Source organism: Thermobia domestica, chromosome 3 (assembly GCF_964235325.1).
Source record: "Thermobia domestica chromosome 3, izTheDome1.hap1.1, whole genome shotgun sequence".
Classification (NCBI taxonomy): Eukaryota; Metazoa; Arthropoda; class Insecta; order Zygentoma; family Lepismatidae; genus Thermobia; species Thermobia domestica.
The window spans coordinates 259,045,223-259,066,628 of record NC_137456.1 but is presented as its reverse complement, the minus strand read 5'-3'; the positions used below and the strand labels follow the sequence as shown (position 1 = coordinate 259,066,628).

General features: G+C 36.3%; 1 protein-coding gene across 3 annotated transcripts in view; it reads right to left on the bottom strand.

The window, feature by feature from the left end:
• Positions 1-21,406, bottom strand: part of LOC145681029 (kelch-like protein 5) — a 589,536-nt gene that overhangs the window by 111,011 nt on the left and 457,119 nt on the right. For all 3 annotated transcript variants that reach the window (XM_081752333.1, XM_081752334.1, XM_081752332.1), the window contains one exon: positions 20,471-20,676. In XM_081752333.1, the coding sequence (XP_081608459.1) occupies positions 20,471-20,676 (206 nt within the window). The remainder of the gene's footprint in view (positions 1-20,470; positions 20,677-21,406) is intronic.

Below are 21,406 nucleotides of genomic sequence, written 5' to 3'. Positions count from 1 at the left end.
GTGTGTGTGTATGTGGTGGAGTGGTATTGTACGGACGAAGGCATAGACTCTACTAGAAGAAAAATGAATAACGGATGCCTTGAAAATGTGGAGCTATATAAGAAAGTTGAAAATTAGATAGGTGTATAAGGCATCAAATAAAAGAGTGCTGTGAAACGGTAGGAGAAGAATAGATGTATACTAAAGGGAGAGGATAATTAGACCCATAATGACATAGAAGAATCACGCTATTCGCTATAGAGGAAATGTCAAAAGGAAAAGTACCTTGTGGAAGGCCGCGGTTGAAATAGTATAAAATGTGGGGAAAAAATACATTGAAAGAATGGCTTAGAATATGGAAGGGTGGAAAGCTGGATCACACCAATCGAAAGAATGCTGATCTGAGAAGAAAGGAGACTAGCTACATTGACAAATGGGCTAGAACTAGTTTTTGAGCAAAACACTAATGTATTTTTTGAAAATTGTACAAAATACTATTCTTTTGCAAAAAACAAGAATAACAAAAGCGGTCTCAGCACATTAGATTGTCAAATGGGTCGCAACACAATGGACAATCATCCTACTCTGTCCCTCTTCGAGATCTCCCTTTTTCTCTATACACGTATATGTGTGTGTAGAATACAACCAACTCGGTCAATGTAATTTCCGGAGTCCAGAGACTAGCGTGACAGCCCGTTGTCAAGTTAACTAACTCGATTTACGCTCTTTTCAATAGAGGCCACTTTCATTGCACATTATTCTGCTTTCAGATAAAGAGAGTACAAAATCTAATTCAGTCTCTCTGTTACATGAATGCAGCGGACATACCTTATGTAACGTTCGCAGAACACCCATTGCATACTGCAACATGTGTGATAAATCCTAATTCTAATAGAATGCTTGACAGAAAAACGAAGGTTGCAACAAAAAAGTACATATGGGAAGTAATGTGACTATGGACGCTACATGGAAAGGGCGCTAACATTAGCGGTCTTACCGTTGCGATTTCTAGTACATTTTCGTTTTATTTACAAAACTGACATTGCAATAGTGATTATAACGAATCCAATAACCGCAGTTAACAGTTAAGAACCCTGCTTTGAACTTGAAAAACTTTCTCTCACTTAAACAGATTTAAGATGTGTTTGAAAAAAAGTGTGGTGTACCCTTTCGGACTAGAATCCATTTGGTCTAGTTTTATTTGATGGGACCAGAATCAAAATTCTACAAAACTGGAAAAGAGGAAGAAAAGAAAAACAAAGGAAGTCAGGAGGACAATGAAGACCCATAGTATTATGATACAAATTGTTTGAATATCAGTTTTTTTAAAAAGCAATCATCATCAAAATGAAAAAAAAGTGATGTATTTTCGTTTTTTACTGTGATGTTTATATATTAATTACAATGTTTTTAAATAAATTTATGGGTATAATAAATAGTAAGAAATAGTATTTACTATATTCACTAACCAGCATCTGAGTATATAAGATTATATATGAATATACTGTATTACTAATTATACTTCGAAGGTTGACTGCCACAGATACGAAAATTTATTATTGGGTACTATTAATCCAACCAAATCGAAATTTTGTTTTTGTCTCCACATTTCCGTGTTTTCGCGCTTTTTATTTATTTCTTCGTCTTACTATCAGTAGTTTCTGCTGCTTGATTTCATCTCTACATTATGTTGCATCTTATTCGTCTTTCTTCTACAACTGAGGTGAGGTTCACATTATGAAGGAGTCTGGTTTACCAGCTTCTTTAACGTTTATCTGTACTTGTGGCCTCCCGGAGACGAAAAAAAAAAACTCCAAAGTTACTTGACGGACCACTATCAATTTTTGCCATTATCTAGCGCAGCGTTTCCCAACCGGTGTGCCGTGAATGGGCCGCTGGTGTGCCGCGAGTAAATCGATACAAAATTATTAATTTTATAGCAATTAAATTGCAGGACATAGGGAAAAATGTATATTTGTATTTCACATTACTATAAACCTCTAATAAATCTACAATTTTAAGTTTCATCCCACGTTACTTTTCTGTACATTTTTAATATTGAAAAAGGTATTTGTTATCATTGTTATGACGTTATGACCATTATTGCTTCTTTATTGTTGGAGACTACTTCGTAACTTAAAATTTTAAAATATTCAATCCTTTCGACAAAACAAACATGCATACGAATTACCTACATTTGTGTTTTAAAAGTAAAAAAGATTTGTTTGTTCGTACGTTATTTAGTGATCTTCCTTGTTAGTGAAAGTTTGGATGCAGTTTTCGAAAAAGAAAGTTTATTTTTGAAAAGCTAAGTCCAATATTTCACTGCAATTGTTTTCTATTTTTAAATTTGAATGTAAAATAAGCATAATGATTTACATGGTGGAAAACCAGTGATCGAGCTTTCTTCTCTGTGAGGAGATCAGTAATCACATAAAAAGATACCATGGTACTTTATATTTAAATATAATAAAATCTATGAGTGTGTCGCGAGTATTCAAGTTACACCCATAGTGTGTCTCAAGTTGAAAAAGGTTGGGAAACGCTGATCTAGCGCGTCAAAAGTTAGGAATCGAGTTCGCTGACAGAGGTGATCCATCCAGTTGATCCATAGATATTGTCAATCAAAAATCGAATCTCCATGTATTTCTATGGGAGGAGGTTTAAACCCCTGCTTGTCAGACAACCTTTTTACCAACGCAATTGTGCGGGTTGCATATATTTAAGGCAAACATTATTTTTAAGGAGTTTGGTTTACGAAAACTCCTTTACAAAACTGCATTGCCATGAAAATACCAGTAAAGTTATTGAGTGCGGAATGGGAGGTGAGGGAAAATGCATTGTTGAACAAACAAAAATTCAAATTTTAAATTTTCACGTTATGTACACTCGTGTCCACAATTTGTATCGCATGTCTTTAGAAATTCCATAAGTAGAAATAATTCTCTTTTTTATGAGAGAATTTTTATATATTTTCTTGGAAATGTGTAGAAGAAAAAAAACATATTTCCAAAAAGATATTTAAAAAATAAAACATAAGCAAGTTATAATTAAAAAAAAAAGGAATCTTTGCAACTTTCATCGCCACATTTAAAGTTCCGTCTTCGTAAACGCGGCAAACGCACAACGAAATTTACAAAGAGAGAGAGAATTTTATACTTTATTACAAATACAACGTAAAATCTCTTATCATGTTAGTACTATACACATAGCACAGTCCTTATATGCATAGGTATTAAACATTTGACACGCAAACAAAGGAATAAACAGAAATAAGCGACAAAATATGCGAAGTGATCCAACATTTTGACTTAGTGGTTTGCATATGTACGTTTAGCAAGTTGGCAAATTAACTCACATAGAGTAGCTGGTTAGCATGTAACATATGGACATTTAACCTTTTCCATGATCATCACTTCAAGTCCCATAGTCTACAGCAATTAAAAAAAACAACTTGTTTCTGTCTTTTTGTTAAACAATGATCTTTTGCTCAAAATGTTTCTTAGTTATTCGCTTCATCCTACTTTATTTGAATATTTGCAAATAATTCAGAATTATGTTTTTAAAAATGTTAAAATTATCACGAATTTTATATACAAAAAGGTAACTTAATTTCTAATATTGTCATAACCGGAAAGGAAACTTACATGTTTCAAGCTTTAATTAACATATGACTCAACTTTAATGAAACATTACTAAATTAAAGCATTTACTCCAAATAGCGTTTACAAGTGATATGAAGAAAATTGACAGAAATAATGAGAGTAAACTATTGGTTGTCGACTAAAAGTATTGTAAGAAGTAAATTCACCTTTACTTCAAGAAAATAATAAACACTTTACAAAAATAACTGTAGAAAAATAATTTCGTAACATTCACCGACCGAACGTAGGTTAGTAGTTAGCGCTGGCGCTTCGTAATTGTTAGTCTTCATGTTCGAATTTCGACACCAAGCATCTGAATGGTGATTTTGCAATTCCGACAACTGAATGCCGGGATATCTTTAATACCCAAGCCTTGGTAAACTTTCTTTAAAAGTTTGCTGCTTTGTTGTTAATGTATCAGTGTAAAATGGTCTTTTAGTAGCGTCTGAAATATTTTTAGTAAATAAACAAATATGCAAATGCCTTTAGAGAAAACATATTAATACAATCACCATGCTCTGATAGCTGATTGAGTACGAAACTGAAGATAAAAAATAGTATTACAAGCCATTATACTGGGTGGCCCAAAAGTAGGTATACAGTACCGTACTGATCAACTCATTGCATTTTATATAATTTCTTAATGTTATTTCTAAGTTTCTTTATTATTTGTTCTTAAAACCTTTTACTTATACCTTAATCTCGGAGCAGTCGAAGCAAATAAACCCACAAGCTAGAATATTAAACTTGATCAATGCAGGGGTGTATACATACTTTTAGGCCACCCTGTACATGTAAATGAAGAAAGTAGCTAGAATTTACTTGCAATAAACAAAATGTTACAAATAAATGTGAATACAATAGTATACCCTCAAATAAACTACCAGCTTCCAAGCCACCTTCAATGGTCAAATGAATATCACGTGCATATTTGGTTCGTGTGATTCCGGGTTCGATTCCCAGTGGGAAAGCACACAAATTTAATTTGTACTTCATTCACTTTCATTAATTACTCGTCTCATTTAGCCTTAAGAGCATAATCATTGGACTATGCTCTAAACTAAAATCATTTCATTCAATTTTTCATTTCAATAATTTCCAATGATTTCATAGTCTCAGTAATCAATTGCTCCGATCATGCTATATACGATCAAGTGTACACAAGTGGGTTCTCGCAATTGGCGTGAATTTGAATATGGTATTTCTATGGGTTGTTCAAAGACTCGACGCTTCTTTGTGGTAATTCTCCGTTTACCACTACTACCACGAAAAGCCGTTTCTTTAAGGTCCTGTCTGCGTGACACCCTCTGGCCAATTCTAGGTTGCATGCCGTGTCTGTGTGTTCTTATATGCTTACCATTATTATTTGGTCTAGGAATTAATTCGTGCGGTTGGTACGCACACATTGAAGCTGTAGTACAAACACAAAATACATAAATACCTTAAGAAAAATATTGTCCATCGCTAGCCACCACTTTCGCCCATCTGTCAGGCAATGTACGGATTCCGTGGCGAAAGAAGTCCTCATCCTTGGAAGCGATCCAGTCAGAGACCCATGTTTCGATATCTTCTGAAGAAGTAAACCGCTGTCCAATCAAATCGTTGTTCATGCAATCGAACAAGTAGTAGTCCGAAGGAGCAACGTCTGGTGAATACGGCGGGTGGGGTAAAACTTCCCATCCGACATTTTCTAAATAGGTTTTGACCGGTTTTGCGACATGTGGGCGAGCGTTATCATGTTGAACAATAAGTTTATCATGTCTGTTCTCCCATTCTGGTCGTGTTCTGGCCAGAGCTTGCTTTAAACGCATTAATTGTCGTCGATAACGTTCTCCATTCATAGTTTCACCCGGTTGCAGCAGCTCATAGTACACCACACCTTTCATATCCCACCATATGCACAGCATAACCTTTGCACAGTGAATATCTCGTTTTGGTTGTGATGGACCTGGTTCACCTGGTTTCACCCAGGCCTTTTTTCGTTTAGGGTTCTCGTAATGGATCCACTTCTCATCACCCGTAATAATTCGATGCAGAAACCCCTTTCTGCTCTGTCGTTGAAGCAGCAATTCGCAAATGGTTTTTCGTCTTTCAACGTCTCTGTCTTTCAATTCGTGTGGAACCCAATGTGACATCTTTGAATCATTCCCATGGCTTTCAAGCGTTTGGAGACTGTTGTTTGATCAACGCCTAATGCTGCTGCAAGTTGTTCCTGCGTTTGACACGAATCCTGCTCGAGCAATGCTGTCAATTCTTCGTCTTGAAATTTTTTTGGCTGTCCAGCTCGCTCTTGGTCTGCCAAGCCGAAATCACCACTTCTAAACCGTACAAACCACTTCTGACACGTTCGCTCAGCTAGAGCATGGTCACCATACACTTCCACCAAAATACGATGACTTTCAGTCGCATTTTTCTGCATGTTAAAGTAATGCAGCAGGACACCCCGCAAAAACACTTTATCAGGCACAAATTGCGCCATGTTCACTTAACTACAAACTGGTGTTGTTGACGCTTTAATCCACTGCCCTATACTACGAACGATACGCGATGACAGGGGTTTGCAACACATGTGTGGATACACGGAACTGTGGGACGCTCCGTTCGTTGCGCCATCTCTTGTCCACCCGCACGAATTAATTCCTAGACCAAATAGCTTGCTTGGCATTGTAGTCTTGAGCAATAAGGCAAATTATTTTTTCTTTCTACATGATGTCTACCATACAAATCAAGTATAAGTGAATATATCGCATTTATCATGTGTCATTCACTACACAGTCAAATTTCCTATTATCCAATTTTGATTTATGGCGGAAGGAAAAATATTGAGAGTTGGCACACTCAATGCAGGAGGGAATCAAATCTACTTCTAGTATTTTGGACATATCTCATCTTAAAGACCTCTACTTGAATCTCTTTTCAGAGCTGAAAAGATTCATACCCTAATATTGCAAATAACTCTTATAAGGTAAGAAAAAACAGTGTAAAGTTTTTCGTGTAATTACGCATTCTTTATAAACTCTATTTTTCTCACAACTTAGGTTATATTACTCGATTCCCTTGTGATGTGAATGCTCAAATTGTCATACTGATTACCGTGCATGTTTTCTTCTATTTACAATGGGATGTATGTGAACTGATTTTTCTGCGGGTGATTCAATAAGACAATAGTTGTGGACGAGTAATAGCACCTATAGTTTTTATTACGTTTGGATATACGTATATATATCCACCTCCCCTAAGTTGCAGGGTTGAATTTGGATTTAAAGGGCATCGGAAGTGTCACTGTTCATCTCATCGACTCCCGAAAACTATTAATTCGACACTAATATCGCCCGCCCATTTTCGATCATTTTTATATCTTCGCCTCTCCCAAGTTGCGGGGCTGAATTTGGATTTAAATAGCATCAGAAGTGTCAGGGACTCCGAAAACTGCGATTCGGCACTAATATCGATCAAGTTTAAATATCTCCCTCTGCCCTTAGTTGCACCGTCAGTGAAATGATAGAAACCATTCCAGGCCCGAACCTCATCTACGTTGAAAATTTGACCGAGATCGGTCGGGTGGTTCAAGAGTCACAAACATAGTTACTTTCAATTTTATGTATTAGACTTTCGTTAAAATTATTTTGTTACCTTCATACTTGTCTACGTAGTAATGTGGCAATTTGTCACAATATTGTGCATCGAAGAAATAAAGAAACCTTCATAGTTACTAGTTCCTGGTAAAATTAAATCAAACTATTGCAAAGTGATACAAAAACCACAATTAGCATTACGCGACATGTGACAAACTGGAAAGTAACAGTTTATTAAAATTTGTGTGCAGGTTGATTCCAGTTTTATTAAAATTTCATTTTCAGGTTGTGACGGTAGAGTTTCTTCTTTTTATAAAATTCTTGATACTTTTGATTTTGTTAAAGACAGAAGTTGGAATTATTTGCACATATTCAAATTGACTAGTAATAATGGGAAACATTTTTTGGAATAAATAAAGTTCTTAACGAAATCTCACAAAGTATAATAATAATAATAATAATAATAATAATAATAATAATAATAATAATAATAATAATAATAATAATAACCTAATGCACCGGATTTGGACTGATGATTATCGCAAAACTGAAACATCTACAAACTGTATGCTGACCAACCAGACCTCGTGGGGGTGAATAAGGTGATTGTTCACCAAATAATAATAATAGAGGATTTAATGAAGCAGAAGCTATCTGCACGTTTCGTTTCTTATTTCTTAAGGAAATGTGGGGCTAAAGAATGGGAAAAGTAACTAGAAAAGGGAGATTGCTAAGTATATAGGTATACACGATGCGAAAATTAGGAAACGAGACACAAGGTATGTAAAAAATAAATAACGGAATAGAGGAAGAGAAACTGGAGATAGTAAGCTATTGCTAAGAACTGATGGTTTCTGCTGAATTGGAGCTGATTTTCTACCAGAATATACCGTAATTGCAGAAAACGAAACACGAAGGTTTCAGTACTATTCTGGAACCAAATGGCAACATGCTGAGTGGAAGGATCTGATTCACCCCAACTAAAAAAAGGAAAAAAATTAAAAATAAAAAAAATTAAGGTATTCCTGATCGTGCTTCACGACACCAAAATAAATTATCGCCGGAAATTCGTACCCATGTAACAGTTAAACTGTTACTGAGGTATTTTATGTAGAAGCTCTGAAACGTTTGCTAAGAAGAATCACACGTATGAGACCTGAATGTCAGCGTGGTCTCCATTGGAAGCTATTGCATAACAATGCCCCAGCAAACAACGTAGTAATTGTTTGTGAGTTTTCGGCCCGCAAGAAAGTGTTTGTGTGTTACCACAACTTACATACCCGCCAGATTGAACTTCTGTGATTACTTATGTTTTCTCACATCTAAGAGTTGTTTTCTTCACAATGTTTCTACCATTAACCAATCAGTGATTAAGACTTTGAATGCCATTACCGCCCAGGACTTTCAGGAACATCATTACGATCTAGGACTTAAAAAAATCATTCCAAAACGTACTGAATCATTGAAAGGCGTGTGACACAAAGTTCCTACGTACTTTAATTAAACCGAGGTAAGCTAATTCAACTTATTTATTTATATTTTACCGTGTGTCTCGTTTCCTAATTGCCGCACCGTGTATAGTAGGGTGTATTGAAAAATTTTTTTTTTTTTCGAAATCTTGTTACCCTTAGTGGCTATTTTTGGCCAAGTGTCGTTAATAGAACACAGAAAAAAAAATCAGATCGATAGCTCAATTTTTTGAGGTGCCGCCATCGGCTTAAAATTTAAAAAAAAATGATGAAATCGTAGATTTTTTAAGACAGTATGCAAAATAGTTATATACTATGTTCCACTTATGTAGTAATAATTGTTCTCCAGACAGTCCCAATATAATGTAAAAAGATTTCAAGACTCTACTTCAACTTTTTGAGTTACCGCCATCTCTATCACCTATGGGGGGAAAAGTCTTAATATCTTGTATATTAATGTATATTTGTAAAAATTCCGTAAAAAAATATTTAAACATATTAGTGATTTTTCTGTCAGATATCAGACACAATGGGGTCAAAAATCAATAAAATGAAATGTATTCAACTCTTAATATATTTGGAAAACGTATAACATTTTAAAAGTTGCAAAAAACTAGCTACGATACAACATTATAATTCCTGTACCTCTTAGCTTATTTCCAAGTAAATTTATTACATTCGAAATAACCCACAACTCACCACGAAGAGGTAACTTCAGTTCAGATTCCACCCTCCCTTTCATTCCTGGACTTATTTTTGATTTCGTTTTTGCAGATTACTGGTTCTCAAATGTCTAATATTTACGTTCAGTTACTCATTTTTAATTTATTTTCTGATTTCTTTGTGAACGGTGGTATCCACTTTCGAGATTTTAAAGTTGTCAAAATAATTCCACGATGAGGGTGTGCACCACATACACAACTAGCCGCTTCTGTCACTAATTTTATCATGCACTCTATTGCTTAAGTGTGGCAAGGAAAACTTATTTATTCACTGGCAACTATGCCAATTTTTATGTTATGTTGTAGCTCATCTTTGCTTAGGTGTTTTGTTAATGATGGCTCAATCAAGACACACTCCGACAAGTTTATCATGTTAATGTAGATTTTCGCGTCTAATTTGACCTCAAGAACTTTGCATTCTCTCACATTGACAGATAACGATACTATTCTTGCTTTTAAAGATCTTCTTCAACCAAGCCTTCTTATGTTCGCATCTGTGTAAGATATCATTGCCAGAAGTAAATTGTCAGGATGACTAAATCACACATTTCGCATTATCACTGGATCCATGGATAATTTAGTATTTGAATCCATAAAGCTGGAAAATGACGTAAGTTTCAATAAATGTTTAGCTCCTGTGTGCACGATGGTTCGCTTTTAATATAGAACCATACAGAAGCATAAACATTCATTATGTAGGAAATCATAATCTTGAACTTTGTTGTTGGATTTTCCGTTCCGTTGTAAAGAAGCAAAATTCTATTAGCAGTTGTCACCCATATTGCCTGATGTAGCTTTCTAGGATTTTGATTAGTCGAACTTGCAGAACAATAGCCCAACGAAACAGCTTGACAAATATTCAGAAGATATTTTTGATCCATGCTTAAATTCAATGCAATTCTGAATCCGATGAACAGCTACACGTTCAAAATCAACAAATGGTAAGGACTCGTAGTTTTGTAAAGTCAGTCCAATTTGTCCGTATGAATTTGTCTCCGTAGTCTTACCATCGATTTCACGGATTAAATGTCTAAGTGGAAGTTCATTTGTATTGGCTTTCCTAAATAATTTTCAGTATTGGCCATTACTTCAGTTTTTCTCCCAGTATTAACTGGCATTTCATCACAGCCTAGAACAAGAAGTTTTGATGTCAAAATATGTCAAGAAATGGTACTTCTAACTTTGACACTCGTCTTTCTTTTTCACATTTAGAATGAATTAGTTGATCAGCTCATTTACACCAAGCATTATCAAATAAGGTTTCTCTGGCAAATTTTTGATATTGCATTATTTTAGTGTCACATGTACGGTTTGATTTTATTTTTCAGTTTTTTAGAAGCTGATGAACTTTTTTTGATACTGAAGAATTAAGGCTACAATTCATTGTTGACTTAAAGTAGTTTTTCCACATATAGATGACTTCTTCGAGACTTGAATTATTTTAGAAACAACTATGTAAGCAATATCCTTGGCTGCAGGATATTTTCTAGAACTGGAATTCCTCTTCTTTGTTTCCCTTTTCCATAGGAATTGTTTCAGCACACTTTTTATTGTAGGCAGTTGAACACAACTGAACTCTTTTATGGAGACCCAATAACATCGTGAATGTTTTTATGTCCTCCAACCGTAATCAAGTCTTATTCTCCAAATTCCATGATGATACAAGCAAGAAAATTGCGCACTGACAAACATATATGGAGAAAACCACAAGCTTATGAACAATAGGATCAAGCAAGAAAACAGTATCACGCGTCAACGCTATCAAACTATCAGAAGCATAACACTCAAATGTGATAACTCACCTGAAACTGATTGTTATGTCTGAGTAAGGTTAGTCTATTTGTTTAGATAATTGAGTTGGAGGGGAGGCAGGTGCCACACACCAATATTATAAGTTTATCGATGTTTCCTCCAAGTCAAAGCGGTGGCAGCACATGATAAACAAGAGCCAACGATTTTAAATTTCTTTCCTTATTATATTTGGACTATTTGGAAAGCAATTATTACAAAGAATAATACTGTATAAAGTAATAAATATTTCAGTTATTGTTTTGAAAGTCTACGATTTCGTCATTTCAAGCCAATGGCGGCACCTCAAAAACTTGAGGTATCGATTTGAAATTTTTTCTATGTTATATTAAACACATTTGGCCAAAAATGGCCGCTAAGGGTAACAAGATTTCGAAAAAAAAAGTTTTTTCGATACACCCTAGTGTAGAGCTAACTACTTATCAATCTTTCTACTTAATTTTTCCTTTCTTTAGCCCTACATTTGCCCCTAATTTTTCCATTCCTTAAATAATACCTTGCAACCCGGGCAGAATTATCAAAACTGAGACAGCTGCAGCATGCATATTCCGTATAAACAAAGCAAAACAAAAAAGTTCGTAAGTAGCAAAAATGAACTCTTGAAGTGTATAAGTACATGCCACTGACTGCGACTATTGCATATCATAGCTGGTACTTTGCCCAAAATGAAAATGGAATCGCTATATAGGAATTAGAAAGCGACTAGTGCACAATGCTTGTCTGTATCGAACTCTGCATATTGCATGTGGCTGAAAGTCTAGCTGTGGAGAATCGAAGCAAAACAACGTTTAATATATCAAGAGGTAAAGCACAAGGAAATTCATTCGTGAAAATTTCAGAGACAGAAATGCCGTGTGTGCCTGTGAGTCTTATGAAATCCTTATGAAGACGAGACATTTCCTCCGCTTTAACTGTTTAAATATGTAATTCCCTTTACGTTTCTTATTCTCCGCCATCAGTAATAGATGCGTTTAATCTTCCCGAGGCGGGAACCAGGTCACTCGAGTACTCAGTCTGCCTTTATACCTTACGCGCCAGCGACTACCAAAGAAAAACTCTAAAAAGATAGAATTTACTTACGGTTAGTTTGCGTCCCCTCCCTTTCTGCATAAGTTTCTTCTAATCTGATAGAGATACATTAGAAATGGTCACAATCTTACCTATGCTAGGAGAATAGTATTTAAATTCTAAGTTAGCAGGCTAATAAAGAGAAACGCTCCTGGCCAGGTACAATTAAAGGGATTCCGTACGTAGGGAGAATCCACCATACTCGTGTTACCTAATTGTCAATTAGCTTCACTTCCTATGTTGCGTCATTCATTTTAAAGGGAGTGGTTTAAATGTGCACTGCAAATTCAAGTGATTAGCTGTTATCTGTATATCTTTATAGTTTCTGTCAAATCCAAGTCAAAATCTATTTAATACAATATATCCGATTTTCTTGTACATACAACTTGTTTTAAATTTACACCTATCTTTCCTTTAAGACTTCCATACTCATACTTATACGTTGTATGTATTCGTATGTTTGCTTAAAAAAATTCTCAAAAAGACAAAGAATACAAGGCGATTTAGGTAAAAAATCTTCATATTTTAACAACGCTACATGCATTATATACTTCAATATCTTAACATGAAATGAAACGAAATCTTTCAGTTTAACGTCCTAGGTACTTCAATAGAAGAGAATGTGTTTCTTTTCATGGTCAATTAGGAAGGCCTGTGCTAATATTTAGAACAATTATTTTTAAAAGTTCTTTGAAATTTGTTCAGTCTTTATAGCCCCGATGACATGAAATTGTGAATACGTGATCACACGCAGTTAGTTTCCTGGATCGAGGTCTGCTACCTCTTGTCCAAGAAGCTTTCTGATTGTCCCAACGACATCGGGTGAACGGCACCCTGCCAACATAATTCGGTTCTCGCCATGGCTACCGGTCTCAGCACTGGGTAGACTTTACAATGCTTGACTTTGTTGATCTTACAGAAAAAAAAGCAATCCAGTGCGGCTTGAGCATGATATTAATGGCAGAAACTTGGTGGTCATACGCGGGACCCCACAATTGCAAAGGAAGAATATTAATAATTTTTTTACTCCCATGCAGATGGCTCTGAATTCTTCAGTCAGTAGGATGATAAAGTGGGAGAAACAGACCAAGCAAAAGTATTTCAAAAGCGAAATGGTACAAAGGAAAAGTGAGGAAAATCTCAGGATAAACAACCGTGAGAATCAAGCCCGGAATCCACAATATTATTACGAGACAGTTTTATTATCATCCATTTCACTCCCACTGGAAGAATTTGCATTCATCGTACGCATCTGGATATATTATTTCAAGACATAATCGAGTTGCAATGACTACTGTACGTATTTAAATTTCTGTCTCTCTTTTTAAAGAAAAAAGACAAGGAAAAAGTTTTCGAATGTTCCAAAAAAGATTCTACGCAATACTGACAAAGGCTCGTTTCTCGTCATGTTCCCCTCCCCTCTTTGTCGATCGATAAACTCGACATTCGCTTGTTTTGGAGATTCTCTCCAGATGAGTGGAGAGAGTGGTGAACCAAGAAAGACAATCTTCCAACACAAATAAGATGACTATATCTAAACTAAGCCTCGTTACGGAAGCTTGCGCCCAAATAGGTTCTCTTGTATTCCTTCTCTCTTATATTGTCATTATTTTCAAAACACTGCCTTGTTATCCGTAAACATACTTAAAAAAGAAAAAGAAAAACATTATGATAACTTTTTGTTAATGGGTTCAACTACAACTGATTCGTCCTTACTTCCATTACGATAATTGGTTTCTGGATTGAATGCTGTCAGTCAAACAAAATGATAAGCTTCATTTACATAGTAATGTGGGTGTTTTTCTCTTTTTCACAATTTTCAAAGCACTGGAAAAACTAAGAACAATATTAAAACGGTTTTCTAATTTTACGAACTTCGATATAATACACAATTTTTGTATGGTGGATGTTATAAGCTCTTGAAGTGTTTACAATGACTACATATGCTCCCACCAACACGGACGTAGAGTAAGAAATTCGTATGACGAGATCTTTAGATAAAAGGAGGGATTGATTCTGTTCAGATGAGAAGCACATAACAGAAATATGGGGGCTGAGTGGTAGGTTAAAGGAGATTTTCGTGAGATAAGGGAATGGCTAGATAGTAAGATATACGTTGGATGAGAAGCTAATGAGAGATTTTCATACGACGAAGTAAGTGGTAGGCGAGGTATTCTCTTAAGGTCAAGTGAAGGAAATGGTGAGGACAGATATTCATAGGGTAAAGAGACAAATAACAGTAGATATTCACGGAGTGAGTGTACAATTTTCGAGATATGTTGATGAATACCGATATCGATTAGGTGAAGGATAGGTGGGAGGAGGTTTTTATGTAGTGAAGTGACACGAAGATGTGGAAAGATAAAAACATATCCATGGCATAGAAGGTAAGTATAATTTCCGTTACCTAGGATGAGGATAAAGGAGACACCCGCGGTATGAGGAGAAGTGAGGTTTCCGTGAATGCGGTGAAACAAAGATGATAGGTTCGAGGAGTAAGTAAGAGACTTTTATGAGAAAGCAAGTGAATGAGAACATTTATGTGCAATGTACGATTGATATTTTTGTTAAGCCAAATTTGAACGAGGGCAAATACGTGAGAACAGAAAAACTGAGATTTTTGGACATGAAATGGCGGGTAGATGAAGCCGTAATGTAAGGAGTAAGTAGGAGCTCTGAGGTAGGACTATTGTGCAATTAACGAAAGTTGGCGTCTGACAGATAAGTGCAACTGCTGTAAACGAAACGAAAGTGAAGGTTTTTCGCCAATCATTGCAGTATATTTTTACGCAGTTTCTAGCCAACGAAGGTTACTGACCGCGCTGCTGCCGGCAGTTGAATTTCGAATCTTCTGCCATACACTTCAAGCACTATAATTTTTGTTATTCTAATTACGATTAAAGAATTATGATTTGCTAGATGTTCTAAATTTGTCGGCGAAGCTATTGCTTCTATTCTTCTCTTTAGCAACAGTACCGCCAACGCACTACATGTTCTGCCCAATTATCAGACGCCTGCTTTAATTAACCGCACAATAGATTATGACAAATATATATATACGTGTACTTTGAGATGTAAAAGCTTCGTGAGGTGACGTCAGGTTTCTTTCAAGCGATATTTACTAGTGATGTTGAAATCAGTTAAATATTCTCTATTCGAGTAACTGAGGGGGTTAGTGCGACAGTGGTCTAACCCACATTTTTTAAAAATGGAGAAAAATAAAGTTAAACACATGTGGTTTTTTTGTACAATATATGTATGTACAATGTATGACACATTCAACCGCTTGTGCTTGCTTTTTGTATATTGTACAAAAACCCACACGTGTTTAACATTAACTTGATTTTTCTCCATTTTTAAAAACAATGTGGGTTAGACCACTGTTGCACTAACCCTCTCAATTTTTCCAATAATTTTGCTTTCATTATTCGAAAACAAATTACTTAAAACTGGGATTCTTTAACAGAACTAGTTTACATAGTAAGGTGAAAGTGAATGAGAAAATGATCACGTAGTAACGACAGGCAATTAAGATGGAAAGTGATTATTTGAACCAATGCTACAACTGAAAACACGGCGTTAGTAATTTCTGATTAAAATTACACGTACAGATTAACATATATATGCTATTTTGAAGCTTTTTTTTTGGACATTTTAGTGAATACTACACGAAAACTATTAAAAATACACCTGTAAGCTTATAAGTGAGTCACATACATAGTCGAATACTTATATCTGGAAGTCATACCGTACATGTGGATATATCACATTTGTGTTTAGAATACACTGTGGATAGTATTAGTTATTCTATAGATTTTTCTTTATGAATACTCGTTTGATAGACGATGTTAGTATTGCTTTTCATGTATAGTTTACTTATTTGCATTTCCAATATCCAGTTTGCAAACCCAAAATGAGGTTTTCCATCAAAATCAGGAGTCATTTATCTTCCAACACAAACAATATTTCATACATCTTAAATCTCATATTGTTTTTCTAAAAGTATAAACATAGGGTCTAGGCCTCACTGCTGGTCTAGTGGCTAGTGCGCGCGCTCTTGTTACATGGGGTTTCGCGTTCAATTTTTGGTGGGACAACCTTGAAATTTTACACTGCATTACGGCAGTTAGGATTCCACGGAACTGAAGGTTCTCGTCTTACATAGCATCCATTTTCGGTGCTGAAAAGGGATGCTAAACTCCAACTATTGTTTTTAATGATTGGTTACTTAGAGTTGACTGCCATGCGGCCGAGATTATAACGTTGGTGTTCGGTTAAGTGCCAAGAGGTTTGAGACAGAGTGGGCATTCTTACTCTCACACTTATTTTGTTTGATGACATAACACGTCTAGTACGTTTAGTACCTTCATAATGCAAAAAACAAAAAGCTACTGTATATAAGAATATCTACTTTAGAAACGAAATAGTAGTGTGGTGTCTGGTTCGGTGTTAATGATTTATAATCGTGGTTAATCATTTGATGCTAATATTACCGTAATGATTTATAATCGTGGTTAATCATTTGATGCTAATATTACCGTAATTCGGTCAATCTGGGTTCGATGATAGCGAACCAGACAACCAGCTAAATAAATACATTTAACATATATCATTAAATAATTTATTCCTGATTCTCATGACAATTAGATTAGTAAACAACTTAGGGCTTTGCATGGGCAGTGTGGCTACTATCTATCTTCCTATTTCGTTCATAAAGTATTGGATTTACAGTTTAAACTTAAGTTAATTTAATTGGCTTTAGTTGAAGCTAAAGATCGTTCGGTTTTGTTAATAATTGCTTAACTTAGACATCTCAAGAGAAACTACTAACCTGGTTGCTGTTGAAGTACTTCAGTCTTGGTATGGAAGCGTCAAGATTACAATCACTAAAAATATAGAGACTTAGATGTCGAATCGCGGGATCTTTCCGAAACGGGAGTTTAGTCGAGACTGTTCTCCTCGAGCTCTACCTGCAGGTCGAAAACTACCTTCCGTATTTCTTGTAATACTCTGGATTCCTATCGTTGCAATTACCTCGTAGGTGACTAAATTGTCTTCCTTGTAGCAAGACTTCCTTATACCTGACTCTGAATTTTTACCAAGTGTTTTACATATTTCCTGGTTGCGAAGTCTATGGAGCAATGTACGTATACAGAATTCTTTACACGGAAGTCTGGTTTTAAGCAAGGCAAGAAATTCTTAAATCAATATCCTTTTACACTTATACTATCTGACCTGCCAATTATTAATGTATCCACCACAGTAGTATTCAATTGGCTAATGTATGGCTAAAAATGCAATTAAACGCATAGGATCGCTTACATGTTCCATAAACACATCGAAAATTCCGATACAAGAAATACCCCCTGATATACTGGTATACACTACACTGTCATGAATGACTGGACACCACTAAGAACTCGTTCATCTTGCGTTTAAAAGGAGTTAGTATGACGTATGGCCGCCATTCGCTGTGGTAAGAACCTCGACTTTATTAGGAAGAATTTTCATAATGTTGCGGTAGACTTCAGCAGGTATTGTCTTTCATTCGTCTTGCAAAATGGCGAACAGTAGAGTTGTGGTTGGGTCCTCAACCGGTATTCCAACTAATTCTAAAGGTGTTACGCGTAAATAGGATTGAGGTCGAGGCTTTGGATCATACAGTCGAGTACTTGCACCTTCATCTCTCTCAACCGCTCTGTGATGGCGTGCTCTTTATGAATACTGCCACTGACATATTGAAACAGAAACGACTCACTATCGAACAGCTGCCGAAGGACAGGTAGCACAGGATTGTCTAGGATCACTTGACAAGCGTCGGCATTCATTGTTCCAGGCACCAATAAAAGGGGTTTCAATCTAAACAGGAGAAACAAGCCACACTAAGATTCTTCCACCGCCAAATTTCACAGTATAAGCAATGCATTCCGGTAAACAGCGCTCGTCTGGTCCGGTAAACAGCATAGTAACACACGTCCGTCAGATTGTCACAAACTTTTAGCGTCATTCCTCACTCCACATCATGCTCTTCCATTGCCCTATTGTCCATTCGTGCCATGTTTTGAACCACTGTAATTACCGGTGCTCGTTTACTTGTATGATCCTTGGCTTTTGGGCAACAGCTCGCTCAATGAATCCTAGTTCTAACATCTCGTGACGAATAAATAGTACATGCACTGGTACCACTTCCATATTCCGATCGAAATTATGTGGTATAGTGTCCAACGACACTTGCTTGTGTACTATCACTTCATATCTGGGTTACAACTGGTCTCTATAAGACAACTATCGTAGCTTATCTGGTCGGGGTTGCAGTTTTATCACTCCTTTTCGTTCCCATTTCACTTTTCGGTTGCATATTATAGCATGTTAGATCTGGAATAAGCCGGAAGTCTCACATATTGAATGATCAAATCGGTGGGCTTGAATGATCATGTCCATTTCATCAGCACTTTTCGCCATCCGCTCATTTCAACTGCAAGCACTCGTATGACGTTTTCCCATGCGCTCACTTCCTTCTATCACCGTACGTGATACCGTTGTGTCGTTTGAACGAGTCTGCTTGTCTTTCGAGGGCTGTCTAGTCATTAATGGAAATGTAGTGTAGCGTACATATACAAGGTTAGTCAAAATTAGGTTAACACTGAATGGACATACCACGTGGAGGCAAAAATACTGTATTCTATTAAAATGTATTGTTTTGTAAGATGTATTTTTGGCATGTCAGTGTATTGTATTGTTGCATTGCTTTGTTTTTAACATCTTCAATCTCTTTCGTTTCAGTTGACACACAATGGCTGATCGATTAACACTGGAGCAAAGAAGATTTGCAGCAAGCCTAATGGAAGTGTACGTTCACCTACTATGATTCGTGGAAAGTTTACACGTGATTCAGAAGCCGTTTAACAGTGTACCGCATCTACAATAAATTTGTGGCTACAAGATCGGTAGCAGACAACTATAGAGGCACTGTAGGACGTCCAAGATCACGACGATGTGAACAAAACATTGCTGTTGTGCAGCAAGCTTTGTTGCGTAGTCCTTCGAAAGCAAGCGTTCGATGCAGTTTAGAAACAGGAATACCTCTCAAAACAGTACAGCGCATCTTGAAAGTCGGCCTTGGAATGAGACCGTACCACATCCAAGTCAGTCAAGCTTTAACATTGGCGCAGAAACGGAAGCGGGTGGAATGTCGTCAGATTTTAGCTGAAATGACTAATATCTAGCAAGATGTGAATGTAATGGCATTCAGCAATGAAGCCATTTAAACGCCAGTGAGTTTGTGAACGACATAACACGATTTTCTGGACCACCGAAAACCCACGCGTCATTCGGAAACATGAACGTGACTCCCCCAAAGTAAATGTTTGGTGCGCTGTAATCGTCGCTGGAACCATTGGACCCTACTTCTTTAACACATAAACAGTAATCGCAGACCTGTATTTACGGATGTTAAAGCAGTACACCCTTCATGAACTATCACTAGAAATCCGCCGTGCAGGGTACTTTCAAAAAGATGACGCTCCACCGCACTGGGCCCAAACTGTTAGAGACTATCTCAATGATACGTTTCCCAGTAGATGGATTGGTCGTGGTGGACCATTGCGCTGGCTTCCACAATCCCCTGACTTAACACCATACGATTTCTGGTTATGGTGCATGGTAAAAGAGCGCGTTTACAGTACGAAAGTTCGCGACATTAATGACCTAAAGTACCGTATATGGGATGTGGTATCATCCATTCCTCGTGAAATGTGTGCACGTGCTATAAATGAATCTGTTCATCGTTGTTTTTTATGTGTTGGACGGTGAACAGGTTGACGCGAATTCAGTGAGAGTTCGCAGGTATTTAGTACTTGCAGTAGGTATATCATATCAGAGACATTCTTTCGTGTATAGATGTATGTACAGTTTGAATACATTGTTTCTTTTTCCCATTCAGTGTTAATATAATTTTGACTAACACTGTATATAAGCGAGGATTCAGGGATATTAAGGGGTTATAGCCTCCCATGAGGTCCAAATTTACAAGGAATAAATTAGCATTTATATATAAAGAGTATACAGTAATTTGGTGTCTCATATGAGGAACTAAACAAAGTACGTTTAAAATTCATATCGTCTTCAGCGATACTAATTAACACGTAAATTTATTATTGTTTACTCCTTGAAACTCAAACTAGAAAAGTAGCAATTAGTCATACCTGCAATAAGAGTGACATCTGTGAGCTGATGTTTGAGCAGATAATTTTCCATTCTTCTTAAACTGGTCTCTGCATGGTGTAGTGAGCGAAAACATTCGTCATGGGCCGCCAAACTGGACAAGCTCTCGCCACTACCAGCTTCTTTGCTTCGCCCGTGAGCTCCCGAGCTGGGATAACCACACGGTGGCGCGGACTCCATATGAGACCTACAAAGCGACAGAAAATACAGTAGTTTTAAAAAACATATATTGAATTACGTAAAGTCTACTTGGTTTTATCTTAACTTACACTTTAAGTAAGAAACAATAACCTGATATATGTCTTCTTAACTTATATTTTTTTATTCTTCATTTCGAGATGAATTTACTTGCTGTAAAGTTTTCAGTAATCTCAAAGTAGTAATACTTCTTTACGTCAAACAAACTTTACCCCAACGTTAGATTACTCGATCTAAAACACATTCTTCGTTTACACTCTTTCGAAAATCACTAATGTTTACATTCCTAACAGTTTAAAAGGATATTATACAGTATGCTAATCACAAAACAATATTGAACAATAGGCTTCTTGCTTTGTAATCACGAGGTGCCGGTTTCGAAATCGATAAGCGACAGTCTTAACTAAGATTTGTCTAGTGTTCTATCCCACTTCCAATAGGAGAATTCCTGGATGATATCATGTTTCTGTTATATATAAATTACAACTATTTGTTAAAACCTTATTACAAAAGAACTGAATTTAGAACTGAATTCATTTATCGAACATTCTGATAATGAAGGAACACGTTGGAACTCACATGCATGATTCATAATGAAAAGAATTGGGTTTCCCAAATGTTTCATTAATCTCTGGACTTGGTTGTTCTCCACTGCCTTATTGTACCATTTTTTTTTGTCGGTTAGAACTCCATAAAATTTGATAAATATTATAACCGCA